This window comes from Miscanthus floridulus, chromosome 17 (genome assembly GCF_019320115.1).
Source record: "Miscanthus floridulus cultivar M001 chromosome 17, ASM1932011v1, whole genome shotgun sequence".
NCBI lineage: Eukaryota > Viridiplantae > Streptophyta > Magnoliopsida > Poales > Poaceae > Miscanthus > Miscanthus floridulus.
The window spans coordinates 85260479-85279266 of NC_089596.1; the positions used below are offsets into that span (position 1 = coordinate 85260479).

General features: G+C 46.8%; 1 protein-coding gene and 1 long non-coding RNA gene across 2 annotated transcripts; one reads left to right on the plus strand and one right to left on the minus strand.

Annotated features, from left to right (window-relative positions):
* Nucleotides 1-1276: 1276 nt before the first annotated feature.
* On the plus strand, nt 1277-3537 carry LOC136516657 (protein NUCLEAR FUSION DEFECTIVE 4-like). Its single transcript, XM_066510111.1, has 2 exons — nt 1277-2635; nt 2746-3537. The coding sequence occupies exons 1-2, from the start codon at nt 1440-1442 to the stop codon at nt 3170-3172; spliced, it is 1623 nt and encodes a 540-aa protein (XP_066366208.1). The 5' UTR covers nt 1277-1439; the 3' UTR covers nt 3173-3537.
* Nucleotides 3538-9158: 5621 nt separating this feature from the next.
* Nucleotides 9159-11086, minus strand: LOC136518888 (uncharacterized). The gene is made up of 3 exons (XR_010774643.1): nt 10221-11086; nt 10065-10142; nt 9159-9358 (listed from the first exon to the last, which is right to left on the minus strand). It is a non-coding gene; the product is annotated as an uncharacterized lncRNA (long non-coding RNA).
* Nucleotides 11087-18788: the final 7702 nt, after the last annotated feature.

An 18788-nucleotide genomic window follows, 5' to 3' on the forward strand; every position in this document is an offset into this window, starting at 1 on the left:
AAATAGAAATTCCAATTTTGTTGGACTCCACATGAGTAGATCTACACAGTGAACATATAATATGGTATGTTTTAATACAAACTTTTTGCTGTAGATTTAGATCTATGTTTTTTCTATAATTAAATGGAATAATTCATAGTTGCAGCTTCTATGGTCCAATTGTGTTGAAATTTTTATGGTGGACTAATTATTGTATGCTTGAATTATAATAAAAATTTCATACTCATTGGATTTTTCATTTTATGATTTTTCTGTGATTTACTATGATTTTTCTGTGATTCAGCCGAAATAAATTAAAAAGACAAAACCACTATCACTGTAATAAAACCACAGTCCAAAACCGTTTGTGGGTTATTTGACCGGTTTTGAAAAATTCAGGGGTAGAAAATCTGGTTTTATAGTTGGAGGGTGAAGTAGTGCACTCTAAATAGTTTGGGGGGTTATGTAGACTTTTTCCAATATATTTGAGGTATTATGTCCTAAGTAAGTAGAGGGTGTACCGTAGTATTGCCTGTATCCAGCACATCTACAGTGATTCGATTTGTAAAACATGCAGGCCCAGATGAGCGTGCGTTCCGAGACGACAAATCTGCACCTGCACGTCAGTGTCTGTGAAACGATTCACATCAGAAGCATCAAATGCAGGAGCTGTGAGCTCATAAGCCACAGGTTGCTACCTCAACTGACCAACCAGCCAGCCAGCCCCGGTTTCTTGTTATGATGTGCCCTGCAGTTACGAACCTTGCCGTTGCCGGTTGCCGTCCCTTGCTACCATCTTAAACACATACTTTGACAGGGTGATATGATGCCTCCTTGCCTTACAGCCAAACACGTTCCTTGCACGGATTAACACGTAGTAGAAACCCAGACGTTGCCTCCGCTACTGCTGCTCCGAGGCGTTTCCAAGCCGTGAACCGACCGCGGCCCACGCTTCACGTTTTGCACCAGAAGTTAGCGGCTCCCAAAGTTGACGAACGATGGTAGGAGTAGCTTCCAACTGACGACGAACCGAACCGACGGTTTGAATCAGGCACTACTGCTACCACCGCTGCTGTGGTCCGTGGTCTCGCACCTGCTGACGATGGACCTTGTGTTCCATGACCTGCACTGTGTTACTGCCATCTCGTGTACGCATGTTGCCAACCTTGGCCGGCCATCGCCGTCACGTCAGGTGCATGCCTGCCTGCGCTACCACTAGCAGCCGTCCCTGGGCCAAGCACACACAGAGCACTATATAAGCCGGGGCTTGTGGCAGTGCAGAATGGACAAGAACAAACCACACAGCCATATCGGAGTCGGAGCCACAGCCATCGCCATCGACGGCCATCGCCGTTGGCGGTTCGTTGATCGCCGTCGGGCCACTTGTTGAGATTGCACAATATTAACTAGCACGCTTCGTCGTAGCAAGCGCGCACCGGAAAAAATCCTTCCCACTAACTATGTCGTCGTCTCCTTCCTCGGCGCATTGGCTGAGCTTGGTAGGGAGCGTCTGGCTCCAGACCATCAACGGGCCCAACGCCGACTTCCCCGTCTACTCGTCGCAGCTCAAGGAGATCAAGGGCATCTCCCAGGTGCGGCTCAACTTCCTGGCCTTCGCCTCCGACGCCGGCAAGCTCTTCGGCTGGTTCGCGGGGGTGGCCGCGCTGCACCTCCCGCTCTGGGTGGTGGCGCTCACCGGCGCGACGTTCGGCCTCGTCGGGTACGGCGTGCAGTTCCTGTTCCTCAACAGGGCCGGCCTCGCGTACTGGCACCTGTTCGTGCTCACCTCCCTCGCCGGCAACGGCATCTGCTGGATCAACACGGTGTGCTACCTGCTGTGCATCCAGAACTTCCCCTCGCACAGCCGCGTCGCGGTCAGCCTGGCCACCAGCTACCTCGGGCTCAGCGCCAAGTTCTACACCACCATGGCGGAGACCATCCCGAGGGCGGCCAGGGCGAGGTACTCCACCACGGAGGTGTACCTCCTCCTCAATGCCGTCGTCCCGATGGTCGTCACGCTCGTGGCGGCGCCGTCGCTCCGGGTGGTCGACCTCAAGGACAAGCAGGAGGACCACCGCAAGAGGACCGCCGAAGCGCCGTTCCTCGCCATGTTCGTGATCACCCTGGCCACCGGAGCCTGCGCCATCGTCGGCAGCATAGGCGCCAAGTCCATCGGGCTCTCGTCCAGAGAACACATGGTCAGCTTCTACGTGATGCTCGCCCTGCCTCTACTGATCCCGGTGTGGCTCAGAGTCAGGGAGAGCACGGCCAAGATACGCGAGACTATGTGGGAGAACCGGGTCCACGACCACGACTCCGACGGGCCCGAGACGACGGCGGTGTCCGCGTCGGTGTCGGTGTTCGAGACTGAGGCGGAGGACAAGCAGGAGCAGCAGGCAGGGCCGGAGGTCGAACAGAGTAGGAGTAGTAGTCAAGAGGAGGTCGGCGGCCTCCGCTTGCTGCGGCAGCTTGACTTCTGGCTGTACTTTTTCAGCTACATGTTCAGCGGCTCTCTGGGTCTGGTCTTCCTCAACAACCTGGGACAGATCGCCGACTCCCGAGGACTCGCCGACGCGTCCACTCTGGTTTCCCTGTCCTCCTCCTTCGGCTTCTTCGGTCGTCTCCTTCCCGCCTTCTTGGACTACTACACTGCCAAGTAAGCACGCCGCTCTACCTGTGCTCGTCTCCTTCCTCAGTCTTGCATGCAAACGTCTCAGCCTTTGATTACTACTTGTCCTGACAAACAAAGATGTGCATGATGACCAGGAGTGGCTACTCCCTATCAAGAACCGCGTCCATGGCGTGGCTGATGGCTCCCATGCCCGGCGCGTTCCTGCTGCTGCTGCACCCAAAGAACATGTTCCTGTACGCCAGCACGGCCGTGGTGGGCACGTGCACGGGCGCCATCACCTCGGTGGCGGCGTCGACGACGAACGAGCTGTTCGGCACCAAGAACTTCGGCGTCAACCACAACGTGGTGGTGGCCAACATCCCGCTGGGCTCGCTCTGCTTCGGCTACCTGGCCGCGTTCGTGTACCAGAGGGGCGCGCACGGCGGCAACCGCTGCCTCGGCGCCGCCTGCTACCGGGACAGCTTCATCCTCTGGGGCGCCACGTGCGCCCTGGGCACGGCGCTCTGCACCGTGCTGTACGCGCGGTCGCGCCGTTCCACCGCCGGCAGGCTACCCCGCTAGGTAGGGCGGCATGCCGGCATACGGCGCTGGTTGGTTGGCTAACGTAGATGGTGATGACGACGAAGGGTCCAGAAGCTTCTCTGATGAACGAGTTTAGCTGTTCATTAGATGCCACATAATTAAGGAGAATAAAATATCTAGAGAGTACTGCTAGGTGGATATAGCATCTTTTTTTTTCTTCTTAGGATTGTTTTGTTTTGGTAGTTTGTTGACACACAGTCCGTGCTGGAGGCACGGAAGATCTCCATGCATGCTTATGGGTGAAACGAAACAGAGTACCATGTAAACGATGCTGGAAGTTGCAACTTTTGCCAGCCCAGCGGTAAATTCTACGTTCTGACACAGTTCAATATGTTTGCGATCAACCACCGAATTCCGTTCTGACACAATTCAATATGTTTGCGATCACCGTTTTCACTGCACCCTCTCAAAACGCAGCAATTTCATAGTACTCTCTCTTCCAAAATAAATACACATATCATTTCTCGAGTAGTCAAAAAGTCTAAATTTGATCTATTATATACACAACATAATAATATTTATATAAGTATGATTAGATTGACACTGAAATATGTTTTCATGATAAACTTTTTAAAAATATAAATATTATACGATTTTCTATATACCTAATCAAAATTTTAAAAAGTTTGACTCTCTCAAAAAAAAATGTGAACTTATTTAAGACGGATGGAATACGTGTATACTTGACCATACCATTTCTGGCCAAAGTTGCTAATTCCACTTACGTGCATCAAGCAAATACTTTCTGCTTCCATCTGTCGTACCACTTTCATGTACTCAGTCCATCAATCCGTGCTTGTGTACAGACAGACTACAGTCTTAAAAGTCATAAGCATTAGATATTTATATTTACAACTATAAAAACCAGCTATACTTTTTGTTCATTTTTCTGAAACAACATGCATATAAATACTCTGTAATATCTATCTAAGCATGATAACCTTAATAATTATTATGTATGTTTTTTATATTTATTATATTCATAGTTTTTCTCTTTCCACGTGACATGTGTCTTCATGAATATAGGCGAAACATTAGATTAGGAAATTGCTGGCCAAATTATCTGAAAAAAATAATCTGAGGGATTTGAACGACAAGATCTGCACATTCAGTAGTTTGAAGCACACCAGTACTACAAATTTACACTTGCAATCCATCTCTGCACATGAGTACTAGAAATTTACACTTGCGAATTGCAATCCATCTTCTGCAGTGGCTGGGGAGGCACGACTCGTTGTTGAGGGGCAGGAGGCGACGAAGCAACCGACGGAGACGCAGGCGCTGGGAGGCATGATTTGTTGTTGAGGACAGGAGCGACGAAGCAGCCGACGAAGTTCGCGGCAGCGGCGCAGACGAGGAAGACGACGGCCATGGCCCCAAGCTGCGGGCGGCCGCGGCGCCCGGCCCCTGCTTCCCCGGCCTCTGCGTCAGACGTCGACTTCGAGAGCTGGCTGCGCCCGGTGGTTCGTCAACATCTCCGGGATGGTGGAGCCGTAAGGCACGCTGCCCGGGCCCGGGCTGCGGCTCTTGCTGGGCGTTCGCTGGCCGCACTAGATCGGATGACACGAGAGAATCTGTCTCAATGCAGGTTACGTACGGTTTCCAAGTCGTGGGAAACAGCGCCGATTCGTTTCGTGGCCATGAAACTCCAATCTTCTCTCTTCCTCGATACATGCAAAACAGTATTTTTTGCTGACATGTCATGTAATTTAATATCCATAATAAAACTCTAATGATATTTAGAACTGGCCTAATGTGCGGCATAAGGGCGTCCCAACGGCTGACAACCTGCTGCTAGAGGACCGGCTTACCCAACACAGAGGAGAGAGGACGAGAGAATTTACAGCGCTAGCGACGGAAGAAGCGCCTAGCTCGCACGTCTTTCAACATTTTCTGAGTCACTGACCTGCGTTCCCTATATAGCTTGCATCATTTTTTTATTTCTTGCTAACACAGGAGCCGGCGATTTACTCAGGCTGTTGGGACGCCCTAATAGGATGGACTCGGGCACATGTCTGGCCTGATCCGGCTCATAACCTGTGAGAAAAATCCTGTCGCACATGTGCATGCATGATCGAGGAACAAGTGCATACTGGAGTACGTACGTGGAAATTCATGTCGCGTAGTCAGATCGAACTCAGAAGGCATGGTAAGGTAAACATCAGCCAAGCAGGCCCCGATGGACGCGTGAGAAGAAACCGACACGGACGAGAGGACCACCAGCCAGCCGCGCGGCATTGCCCTTCCTGTGTGTGCCTGGCCAAGCACGTCTACTGCCACTAGCCACAACATCATGTGGCCGACTGGCCGCCGGTCCAAGCGAGCAGAGAGCGAGAGACAGTGACCTCGCTCGATCTCCGCCCCCTGCTATAGCTAATCCATTTATCCATCCACACGCAATGCAAGATTCCTTCCTTCCTCTACCCTCGCGCGATCACACGCCCGGCCGTGTGGTGCATGCGGTGGCTGGTGGTCGAGGGCTAGCTCCGGAGCGCATGCAGCAGGGGCCGGCACACAGCAGGCCATCGATGGATGGACGACGACGTCGCGGCCGCGGCGACGACGAAGACGACGTGACCTGCAGTAAATACCAGCCGTCTCATTCTCAGTTTCTCACAATCCAAAAAGAAGGCGCCCGGCGGTATGCGGGCCGAGAGGGACGGCACATGTGCGACGCGGCTGGCCGGCCGGATCGGAGCGACGGGGTGAACCGGCCGGCAGCTAACGTTTGCGTTACGTGCGGACCTGAGCGCCGCTCGACCGTCGACCCGGCCGTTTGGAGTTTTTCACCGGCCTACAGCATGTTCGTTTGGCTGTGGCTCGTCGTAAACGATCGTAAATTTCCAACCGGAACAATATTTTTCTCTCACACAAACCGGCCAACAGTACTTCTTCACGAACCAGCAACCAACCGAACAGGTTATTAGCTAGTAGCAGATTACGTCACAACATCCGAAATAAGCCCGCGTGGTCCATTCGCAGGTTGCGTGCGTGCGTGCATGCGGTGCAAGTAAAGTAAGGCCAGTCTCAATGAAGTTTCATCAGAGTTTCATGGGCATTAAATAGGCTGATGTGGCACCGTATTGATGAAGAGAGAGATGATAAGAGTTTTATGGGAGTAGAGAGAGTTTCATGGGGATGAAACTCTTCTACACTATTTCCAAAATATGGATACATTGGTAACAGGGTCATGAAATCCCCATTGAGACTGGCCAAAGAAGAGGTCAAGGAAAGGAGAAAGCAGTAAAGCGCCCGGGCCGTTACGTTGACAGTCCACTTATTATATCCTAAAAAAAAACTTGTTCTTTACTCCAACTAAAGCATGCAGTAGGACCGCGCGTGCATAGACGATCGCCATGCATGCATGGCACTTTCTTTAGGACCATGCATTTTGATTTTCGGCACCACGGTCTACCTAGTCGGCCCGCCGGATATGCTCCTCTCCACTTTTGTTGATTGGTTTCAGTCATCAGGGCGGAACATTGTGGCATCGAGGAGTCACGGCGTACGTGCTAGTAGCGGTCGAGCTTGGAACGGACCACTCGAGCACGCTGGCCGGCCGGCCGGCCGGCTGATCTTTTCGGCACCGCACGGGCACGGGGCACCAAATGACATGCGCATGATATGCGTGATGTACAGGATCGGACGACGACGACGGAACACGACGAAGAGACCCATCGAGAATCGAGGCGCGAAAAGTAGCGTCCATGACGGTCGATCACTACTGCACCGTCGGCTCGATGCCACTATGTAGCTAGGGTGACCGGGAAAATCAAAAGGAGGAGGCAAGTAGCTTGTAGCTTGGCAAGGACGATATATCAAGTAGCTAGTACGTAGCTTGTTGGCTATGACTATGAGCGCCTTGTACACGGCGGCGCATAAACGTACGCCTTCTTCGCCCGCGCGTGGGCCGCGTACGTTCATGCATTTCATTCGCCGCGGGGGTGCGACCGGGCGTCGCGCCGTTGAACCTTTGGCTTCCACCGCCGTGTACGGCGCTCCGGCGGTCGAGATTATTTCTCGACCCTTACGGACTGGGATATATATATATATATATATATATATATATATATATATATATATATATATATATATATATATATATATATATATATATATATATATATATATATATATATATATATATATGAGAGTATATTCAGTAGCCATGTTAATTTACGAGATTATAGTAACTCCTTATTAAGTGGTTTACTATAATGTTATGGTAAATATCCCTATGTGTTATAGTAACCCAACTATCGTAAATATGTATTGACATTATCGTAAATTAGTATATAAAATTATCGTAAATGGAGGTGGCTACAGAATAACTTATTTTACAGCTGGCTACTGAATATACTCTCCATATATATATATATATATATATATATATATATATATATATATATATATATATATATATATATATATATATATATATATATATATATTCTCTTACGCGGGTGTTTTCTATGCCCTTGGGAGATAGCTGTATTTCTCGCAGATCTTCGCCACGGGTTCATCCGAACGGTTGGATGATACCCGTGAACTTCTCCGGCAGCCTGTGCACGTAGCCCTCTCTCTTCCTGTATACTCCGTAGTATCTCTCTAGCCGTGCCCAACTCTGACATGCTGAACTGCAAAAAGGCAACCTGCTTGGCATGGAGCTGCTGCTATGTCCCTGACAAAAGGTGGGGCCCAACTTGCATATAAACTCCACTCTTACCTCTCTCTCCTCTCAAGTTACTTTCACTTTCAGCGTTCAACAAAGTACTGCATGCACCTAAATATAGGTGTTTTTAGTTTTTCTATGATATTTATTGATACTATTTTTATTTTTTATTAACAAACGGTTTTATTACTGCATGCATTACCTCTGCATGCTACCCGTGACTTCCTGCATGTGGCAGTTCGGGGGATCTGCACCCAAAACGGAAGTTGCTTGTTGGGAAATTTCGGGAATTTCTGGTGTTCAAAATGCTCGTCTTCCTTGCTGTACAGAATGGACCAGTCACGACGTCCAGATTTTTCTTGCGATAGTAAACTGGCGAAGGCCAATGAGTAAAAACGTAATCTTATTTTTTTGTATGCATCATTAAAAAATAATAAATCATTTGCTGACCCAGGGGCTATTCATTTGAAACAACTTGAAATTCGTCGCGAGGTCTACTCCAATTTTTAGCAGGAAATTCAGTCCTCCAATATGTATTTATATATTTTTTATTTTAGAAATTAGGAAAAATATCTTGATTGGATCTGTTAGCTCGGAAAGGAGTCGTCAGAGAATGAATTAAGGATGGGTGAAAATCTTGAGAACCGGATTTGGTTAGTTTGCATGCATGCGGTGCTTTGTTGGATGCTGAAAGTGACGTGGGAGTGAGGTGTGTGTCAAGAGAGAGATGAGCGCATTGCGCCCAGGCGAGAGAAGCAAGCTGGCGTCGGAGGCAAAAGAAGGGGGAAAGCCTGGTAGCCCCGTTGGTGCGCTCAGAAGCTGCCTGCACCGTTTTAGGGCTGCTTTGGCAACACAGGGTGATTAACCCAGGGAAGAAAACGGCAAGGGAGGAATTTTTTTGGACATCATAATCCCCTTCTCCTCTCCAGGGAAGATTTCACGTGCGGGATCATTCCCCTGCTGCTCTTTGGAAACCTTTTTCCCCTGCTTCTGTCGGGAACGGAAGAAATCGGTGGTTTTTCACAGTAGACATGGTTTCTCACAGATAGCACCCAATATATTAGCCTAGGAATGCTACTGTGAGTCCGTGAGAAACCATGTCTTAAAAAATCAGGAAAAAATAGCAAAAAATAAAGAAAAAACAAAAAGAGGTGAATAATATAAAAAATCACTACATATCAATGTCAGAGCCACAAAATCATGAAAAATCCCAGGAACAAATCTCACCATACAAATATAGACATAATTCAGACCTTAAACCAAATCTAGTAAACGCAAAAGTATTATCTGACATCTAATCAACTACTAGTAGCATTCATACAGATTGTTCTACATCCTTAAATCCAATAGAAAATGGTGAAGTCATAATCATATACTTCAATCATCTCGAAATTGACCATCCTTACATTCAATGTCTTCTGGCATCTAGCAAAGTACTATCAAAAGTTACGACTTCACTTATTTTAAATCATGCATTGCTTCCACTGAGACATCTGCAGTAACACAATAATGAAAATGGTGATCTGACAAGTCTGGCTCTGGAAAATGCTATTGTATATGGCCAAAATACATATAACATAGGTAAAAAGGAGATTGTTCTCATGATGCCTATGGCTATCTATCAGTTCAGACTAGGATAAATGAAATACACAACCGTACTGGTATAGGACAAGAAAGCATTCGAACAGGAAGACATGCATGCTGGATTTAGAAAAAAAAAACATGAAACATGCATGCTGGATTTGGAAAAAAACAAGTGTAACGTGACAAACTTGCATGAAACAGAAAGACATAGCTACATCAGGATCTGCCAATGCTTGAGGGCTAAACAAAAAAAAACAAAAACAGAAGATTATTCTACTGCTCCCTTTCAAGAGACAATTCAGAGAAGTAGACACCAGCCATAGCCAGTGGGTCTCTGTGTGCTAACACCAACAAACTGGCTCCTCCATCCATTAGCAATGAACAATGCAATGCAACAGGACAAGTCTCACAAACTCACAGTAGGTTCAGTCCTTCACCCAACAGCTAACACCAACAAACAGGGAGACTTATTATACCATGTGTAGAACCATGAAAAAAAATCCATGTATATGATTACTATCTCACAGACATGCAAATTCCTAGGCTAATAAAAAAATAAGATCAATCGGCAGTCATAGCTGTTGGCAAGTGCAAGCTATTGTTCAAATAATATACCTGCATACAATGACTGCAGCTGCGTTTTTCTTCTCAATTCAAACATTGCCTCCACCAACATTGCCTCCACAGATAGCACTGCAAGTAAGCACAAGGAAAAGCATTAGCAGCTAAGTCATACCAAAGTAAACTAATCCAGTGGCAGCCAAGCATTACCTAATCTGCTGTTTGAGCCAAATCAAACGAACATTTTTGTTTTTCATTTTCATGAATACCTCCCTGTCAATCTCAGATTTGAAGATATTCATAGCATACGCCTTCTCCACATCAGTAAGTTCCATTGCATCAACTTCATCGAGACACTTGTCGACTGAAAATGCTTCGTCTTGTTTCTTCTTTTCATTGAGTGCTTCCATTGTTTTACTTGTTTGCATCTTCTTAAACTGCACAAAACCATCAATAGCAGCACCAATGTGACTTTGCTTACGCTTTCTCCCACCACTCGTTCCTTGCACAGAATCTTGATTGGAAGGTGTAGACTGAGCTTCATTGCGTGCACTTGAGACGTCTAGCCCATCAAAAGTAGCACCTCGACTTGTGCTATCAGACACTGCAACAGGAGCAACTGGAGCAGCCAGAGCAGCCGGAGCAGCTGGAGCAGCAATAGGAACAAGAGGAGCAGGCTGCAAGTGCTCAGTTGATGTGAAGTTTAGATCTCCTGTAGCAACACTTCCTATGCAAAAAAAAAAGGAGTTTTAGATGTTTACTCATTGGGGAGTTATCGTTGATGTTCGCTGACTCTGGTGCTGTTGAGTCAGATGATAAAACACAACTGTCTCGAGGAGCTGATGACAACAGTTTGAATCAGGATCATGGAAGTAATAATGGTTTCTTAAACAATAGGGGAATTGATTTGTCAGGAATTGATGGCCCACAGTCTGCTGGAGTGTTTAAATCATCAACACTGCTTGCCCACCGTGATTGTGTAACAGGATTAGCCGTTGGAGGTAAAAATCCAACACTGTTAATGTCTATATTTAAAACATTTGCTATTTTGTTAGTTGGTTTCTTTTGTTCACAGGGTTTTGTAATGCTGGCTCAAGAACTGCCTATTTTCATTCTTTATTTCACTACAGGTGGATTCTTTATTTTTTATTTCACTTCATTTCCTAGTAACTTCTTGTATGGTCCTCATCCAGAGTGACAGGTGAGAACAAATTGTGTCTATGTATGTAGGCCACATGCTATTTTCTTGGATTTTCTACACTAGCTAATCTCAACAATTCAGTCCAGCATATCTGTCAGTTATGACTAGTGGTGTGAGTAGGACTAAAATCCATACACAATGCCGCCACTATATGGTCCGGGTGGTAATTACCAACAAGTTAAAAAGTTTATTTACTCTTTTTGTAAAAGGAAAAAAACACACCAAAACAGTTAAGATAGGGTTTTGTACAGTAAACAGTTAAGATGGGAACAGACATTGCGAATAGCTCAATGCACAGTAAACGTGAGATCAAGGATTGACGGAAATAGACATTGTGAAGAGCTCAACGTGAGATGAAGAATGATGGAAAGAGAGAAAGCCCTCCTCATGATTAATAAGAAAAAACAGTTAAGATAGGGTTTTGTAATAAGGGGTGGATATTAACGAAGAGATACATTTTCTTCAAATCCTTTAGGACTAGAATACACTAAAAAGCACAATCTATGTTTTTTAATAAAAAAAGACAAATATTACTGTAACCTTAGAGAGAAGTTTCAAATAACATACCAGTATACAATGACGTACAGTCTTCATATAAAGAAAACGGCTTCTTCTGGAACCTAGCCATTTTTCCATTATCCTATTTAATACCAAGACAACAGCATAGTTAGTACTTGCAACCAGAATATGGCAACAATTTTTTGGTTCAATGAAAAAATCTTACATTGATCAGTTTCTTCCATTTTTCCGATTCCGCAATGACCATGGCCAATGAGTCATTCCAACCAACACCACTATCCTTTAACGCTACATGTATCGCCTTCCAGCTGCCCTTTAGCTCCTTTTCCTTCTCTTGTAGCTGCTGCTTTGTGAAGCATGCTAAAGGATACATTTGGGTAAACTTCTCTGAGATACTTCTCCAACCCTCTCCACTCCATCCATTCTGACCCCTGAACAAGGGGATGTTCACATGGTCCCTCGTAATGTCAACAAGCCCTTTCTCATATCTAGAGTTCCATGTAGCCCTTGCCTTCGACATTGCTACAAGAAATAATTACAGAAATACATAACTCATAAAATATTATAGAATGTATTGGAGAATTTATTACAGAATATTGCATCACACAGAAATACATAACTCATAACATATTATAGAATATAAAATAAAAGGGAGAAGAATAAAGAATAGCTCCTCATCTTCTTCTTCCTCTTCCAACAAAAAATTTCTAGCAAGCTCTTCCTAAGAAGCCATCTAGTGTTACATATATGAAATTATATTATTACATATATATAAAATAAAAGGCACAAGGCCAATACTCAAGCATAGCAAGTCACAAGTGTCATATGTAATAAACTCAAGCACATCACAGAAAATAAACTTCAACTATCACTGCCCCAGCTGAGTGACGAGCTACTCAAGTCTGAAACCCAGAACCAGAAGCCAGTCCCTTCAACAGCTCCATGATTAACTAGTGGGCGAAAAACATTTACAAGGCTACATGCAGCATCTCAAGTCTATATGGACCCTAACTAACTTTGCCCAGCAGCTAGCTAATTACTGTACCTTTGGATAACTAATCACAAGGCTACATGCATCATCTCATCCATACCACAAAGTTCTCTGTACAAAATCAACAACAACTCACATAGTAGCATCAAGAAGTATTAAAAGTCTAAAAAAGTGGAGAAAACATATAATCAGACAGCAGCACCTAATCATCCAGGCAGCACCTACTCATCCAGGCATGCATGCATTCAATTTTTTTAGAACATGACTGACAACAAAAACGACAGCCAAATTAGGAAAAAACAACAGTGGGGGAACTAACCTGACACTAGTGTCACCCGTCCCAAGACGCAGCAGAAAATCACTCCTGCAAAAGCATCATGCCCTCATTAGTCGAAGACTCTGACCCTAAGGTTGACTGTTGTAATTGACAAAGTGATTAGTCCTTTCCAAACAGCATTTATACCAGGAAGGAACATCTTAGAAGGTGTGGTGATTTTGCAAGAGGTTTTGCATGAGTTGAGATATAGTAAGCACAAGATTTTCAATTTAACTTAGGGATAAAATTATAGCAATCAGTAAGATTAAAATTTCAAAGTCAGAACTTAGATTCATTGTTAGATCATTTTGCTGGACAGAACGATATTATAGCAACCTACCTCAAGCAAACTTAGAAGAGCTATCAAGGGTTGGGGGCAGAACTATGACAGTTATCAAAAGAAACTCAAGAAAGATATTATGAAGAGAATAATTTCACAAATGTGCTAATGGCAGAAGAAGGAAGATGCAGATTACTATGCTGGAAGTGGATGGGCAGGAAACAGTGGATCCCCAGTGTCTGAGAACCCACATCACAAATTATTATAAAATGTTGTTTGGAAGTGTTGAGGTGGCAGATATGCATCTAGATGCAGATTTGTGGCCCACCAGCCAGCAGATCCAGGAAACTGACAATGAGTTCTTGACCAGACCTTTTCCTAATCTTTTCAGAATTGCGTCACATCCAGATTTAGAGGTGGCCAAGGCTTGTGTGAATGGTCAGTGGCATATAGAGTTCAGGTGACAGCTGAATGACATCTTGGTTGAGGAATGGGTTCCCTTCTAGATCTCTTGAATGATATTCAACTGTATGAAGGCAAAGATGAGGTTTTCTGGTGCCTGGAAAGAACCAAGAAATATACTTCTAGATCGTTGTATAGATTAATGACATATGGAGGCGCTGTGGACCGTTGTATGATGACAGTATGGCAATGCAATATTCCTTTGAAGGTGAAGATCTTTCTGTGGATGGCAGTACATGACCGTATACAATGTGGAGTTCAACTAAAGAAAAAAAAGTGGACAGGGCCCGAAGAACAACTATAAGCATGCATATAGTTGTTGTGCAATGCTAGAAAAAAATCCATCACGACATGCCATCCTATTCTATTGCAATGGTGTTCTGAACACAGAAACCAGCTCACCAGTTGGATCTTTAAGCTACATGAAGCAATTGAGTTCTATTTTCACATCACAAACAAGAAACCATAGAATCACAAACAAGAAACCATAGATCTACAAGAAGGGGTGTGAGATGCGGACAGAAGACTAACTTGTAGAGGCAGAGGTTGTGTCGTGTTGCTGGCGACGTCGGTGTTGCTCACGGACGACACAATGGCTCACCAGATCTTGCGACGAGGCCGGTCAGTCACGGAGTAGTGGTGGAGCCGTCGTGGTCGGGTCGGCGGGCGGCGGATGAAGAGCTGTGCGAGCGGTCGCGATTCGCGAGCGGATGCATAGGGCGGAGTGGGGAGAAAGATGCGGCCATCCACAGTCCCAAGATCCACAGGAAACGTGTGAGGATAGGATCAGGAACCCTAGATGCGGTGCAGGGAGATGCAAGTGGAAGCGAGCTCACCTGCGGAGACGTAGATGCTGGTGCCGCAAGGTGATGGCGACGGAGGAGAAGTCGAGGCCGGAGGAGCCGAGGCGACGACGGAGAGTCGAGGCGAGGCCGGAGGAGCCGAGGCGACGACGGAGAGGCGTCCAAGCTCGCGGACTGGTAACTCCAAGATCAACCAGAAAGAGATGTGGATGAAACCCTAGCGGATCGAGAAGCTTCTGTGGGGAAGGAGATGTGGATGGAGGTGGACTGACCGGCGATAACGACGGTGGTGGAGCGAAGTGGAGCCGGGGTGCGCCAACCAGGGAAGTCGCGGCGGCGGAGGCGGGCTCACCGACTGGGCGGCGTCGCGAGTCGCGAGCGACGAAATCGCGAGTCGCGAGCGAGCGAGTCGGGGAAACCCTCCCGGCCTCACGAGTCGTGGATTCCTACCGCGGGGAAAAGGAAGGGAATCTGGCTGAGATCCTCGGGTGGGTGGGCTGCCAAAGGACGTAAAAATTTGGCCCAGGGAGAAATGGCACGGGGAAGATTGACACGGGGAAAACGCTGGAATCCCTCCGGGAAAGCGGGCTGCCAAAGTAGGCCTTAGGGGGTGGCCATTATACACCCGTGGGGGATAAAGAACACGGGTGCTAGGAGGATATTATTTATATTTATATATAAATATAAATATATTACATTACACGATCCAGATCTTCTATATAGTCGTACGTGTTGAAGCAGGCAAATTAAATTAAAGCAGCCGCGCCGGCGAAACGGAGAAAAGATTGTACCGATCGAGTTACGTATATTAGAGATCGAGTGCGCATGCATCAGGATATCAAAGCTATACACAACATAGGCACTAGCTAGCAGAGCATAGAATCATGTGGGTACGTTAACGGAAAAAGCGTGACGGTGACAGGGGGCCATTGTGCGGCTAACACCACCGGCAATGCAGGATTATTTGCGAGGGGCCGGGATCGGAAAGAGATAGATGCTGGGCACACCGAGAAACCGATCCATCCATCGATGGAGTGCAGTGGACTGTGGACGGTGACGTGCTCGGCCAGTTCCGCGGAGCGTCACGGTGACGCGGCCGTGACGATGCCATAAACTGGCACTGGCTAGATAGATATATCTATATACACGTAGATAGATATGGTTCGAGTGTTGCCATCTTAATTCTGGCTGCTCGGGTGCCTCCGCCGTGGTCCAACAAGCGGATGGAAAGTGCGTGCGTGCGCCGTGTCGCGCGCAGCAAATGGTAGAGCCGGAACAAACCGTGCATGAACATCAGAGCATCCCATGACCGGAACGTCTCTGGAGGTATACGTACGTGCGTATCTCAGCAGGCCGACACCCCCCGTGCCGGATGCTGTGCACGCATGCATCACGCTGATGCAGGCCGTGATGCACGCAACGCAACAACGCTCGCCCTGAATAATAATTCCTTCCGAAAATGTACAGGGCTAGCTGCCTAGCTAGGGTGTGTCAATATTAATTTTATGATTATGATCTGACTTTTATCCAGATGCTAGTTGCACGTACTCGAGATCAGCTTTCTTCATCAACCAACCGGCCCCTGGGTACACGCGTACGTGTCCAGGTGAGATGCTGTTAAGCGCCCTTATTAGCTCTCCGATCCTGGTACTAGATGCGTGTTGTCTGCCCAGGTTTAACACCACCTTTTGGCGTGTCTTGTGAGCATTGCACGTACTAGCAGATAGCACCGATGGATTAGATATGATCCTCTGTTTCCATGGCGGCATTGCGCAACAGGCACAGATGACCGATCATCGATGGGTCTCAAATACAGGAATGCTAAACGTCACCCGTGTGTTTTAAGTCATAAACACATGATTTTCCTGTGCCTCTGACGTGTATGGCCCACACCTGACTCAACATAGAAAAACGACCCTCCTCCCTCGCTGGCTCGCGGCGACGCATCTCTCTCTCACCGACGCATCTCTCTCTCTCACCCCGGCGCCGGCGAGCCCCACCCGCGCCCCGGCGACTTCCCGGCGAGCCCCACCCCGCACCCTGACGACCTCCACCCGGCGAGCCCCACCCACGCCCGCGCCCCCACCCGCCCGCGAGCTCGCCGGCCATGGCGGATCCATCGAGGTAGGTCTTTTTCTCCTCCTCGCCCTCCTCCTCTTTCTGAATCTGTGCCGACCGGAGACAAAGACGACGACGGCGGTGGCTAGAGTTACGGCGAGCCTCTCCTCCAAATTTTGTCCTTGTCCTTTCATAGAAAAAAAATATTTTTTGTGATCTGCGATTTGTGATTTGTGCCGACACAGCCGCAGATCTTTGTTACTTGTGATTTGTGCCGACATAGCCGCGACCAATGGTGGGGTGGTGGACGGCGGCGACGGCGGTGAGGGCCAAGGTCTGGAGGTAGAAGAAGGCCGGAGGCCGGAGGTAGAAGAAGGCTGGAGGCTGTTGAATCTTCATCCAATAGTTTAAAAAAATCATGTGTTGAAACTGCATAAAACACACGGTTCTGCATTAGACATCTTAGGCTATAGCCATGGCATCAGCTTTAATTAACGGACAAAGAGATGGCTACAGCGGCGAAGGGGGACAAGAGGGCATCTGCAATGGATGATGCGACGGGACGCGCCTCCATTCGGGCCGAGACGTGTCGGAGATCCTCTGCTAGTTCCGTCCGATGATCGGGCGTGATGATCGTCCGCTCATCTGCGGAACATATGCCTGCCGCAGACGATGGTGTGGTGGGCACACAGATACGACGCGTGCCCGTGGTCGCTAGAGTTCTGCATGCCCCACAAGGGCAAAGCATTGCTGCTGCTTTCGCATGGGACAGCGGAAGGTTGAGATATTTTTGGGGCACGGCCGCACGCGGGTGCAATGTGGCCATGGACATGCATGGAGTGTGGATATACATGCACGCACGCAACATGCATGGTCCGGGAGTGCAATGTGGAGTGTAGGATGATGCACATGCACGCACGAAGCATGCATGCCGCACATGGATCAATCTTCCGTGGACACGTCAAGGGATAGAGCTTGGCATAAAACCAGGAAGATGTGATTACAAAGTGTGCCCAATTCAGGCAGGACTTCGCAATCTAGCGGTATAAACGATGCTTGACGAATGACGAAATAACATGTAATGGGAAAGGAGAAGTGAAGCTAAATATGGGACCAGCATATATATAAGAGAAGAAAATAAAAATAAAATGTCAAATGAAACGAAGGGAGACTTCAAGATCTGAAAGCAAGGAAAGGACATAATTGCAGAAACGAAGGGAGAAAAAAAAACACGAAAACAGCGGTAACACGGGATACAACAAGTCCACGTGACCCCAACGTATTTGTAGGCTTCGGCCGAAGAGAATTGGAGCCCAATCCATGGAGCGGTGTCCTGGCCGACCCAAGCTCCTTGTCCTCGACCATGGATTCCTCCTCCTATGGGCCACGCATTAGAGAGATTTCGTCGAACCCATAGGCCCAATCATCATAAATGTTCTACAAGTCTGTGTAGAGTTACATGGATTGTCTTTTTCCCCGACTAGGTAGCGTGCTCGTACGTTGTTACGGGATAGCTAACATTTTGTACTAAAAATACACGGATCATATGATAAGATAACAATACTGTAAAAATTAAATACCAACGTTAAAGTAGCATTTAATCCAAAAATAAAGTTTGTGAAATTAACACAGTCACGGAGAGCGCGGTATTGCATGCTCATAAACTATACTTTATAGACATTTCCGTGATGAACACCATGCACGAGCGGCCGTATATATAAACTTAAATATAATATTTGAGTAAATATAAATGTGTCACACGACATTGTTCATGAAATGTAAATCTAACATGTAAGGTTGATTTTCCGGTTGACATGTAGTGTGTATACAACATCTCCTTGTAGAGTCTAATAAACCATTTAAAAATGCCTAGGAACAGCAACAAATGTGACGTTAGTAAGATAATATTTGTGCAATATAAATTAAATAAAAAATGCATGTATGCGTTAGTAATGTTCTATTACCTCGCCTATGGCGTTAGAACCTCCTTAAATACAATATTCTTCGTGAAAATTCCATCCACTGTTGGGGTCTTCTTATCCTTACCTTTTTTTATTTGACGCATTCTTATTTTTTTCTCCTCGGCGTTCTTTTTAGCATTTTTCTTCTCATTTTTTTGGGCCCCTCATGTGCATCCGCTTCAGGCGG

Coding starts and splice junctions, on each gene's coding strand:
- LOC136516657 (XM_066510111.1), top strand. CDS start 1,440: ATGTCGTCGTCTCCTTCCTCGGCGCATTGGCTGAGCTTGGTAGGGAGC. Junction 2,636..2,745: donor TTGGACTACTACACTGCCAA/GTAAGCACGCCG, acceptor CATGATGACCAG/GAGTGGCTACTCCCTATCAA.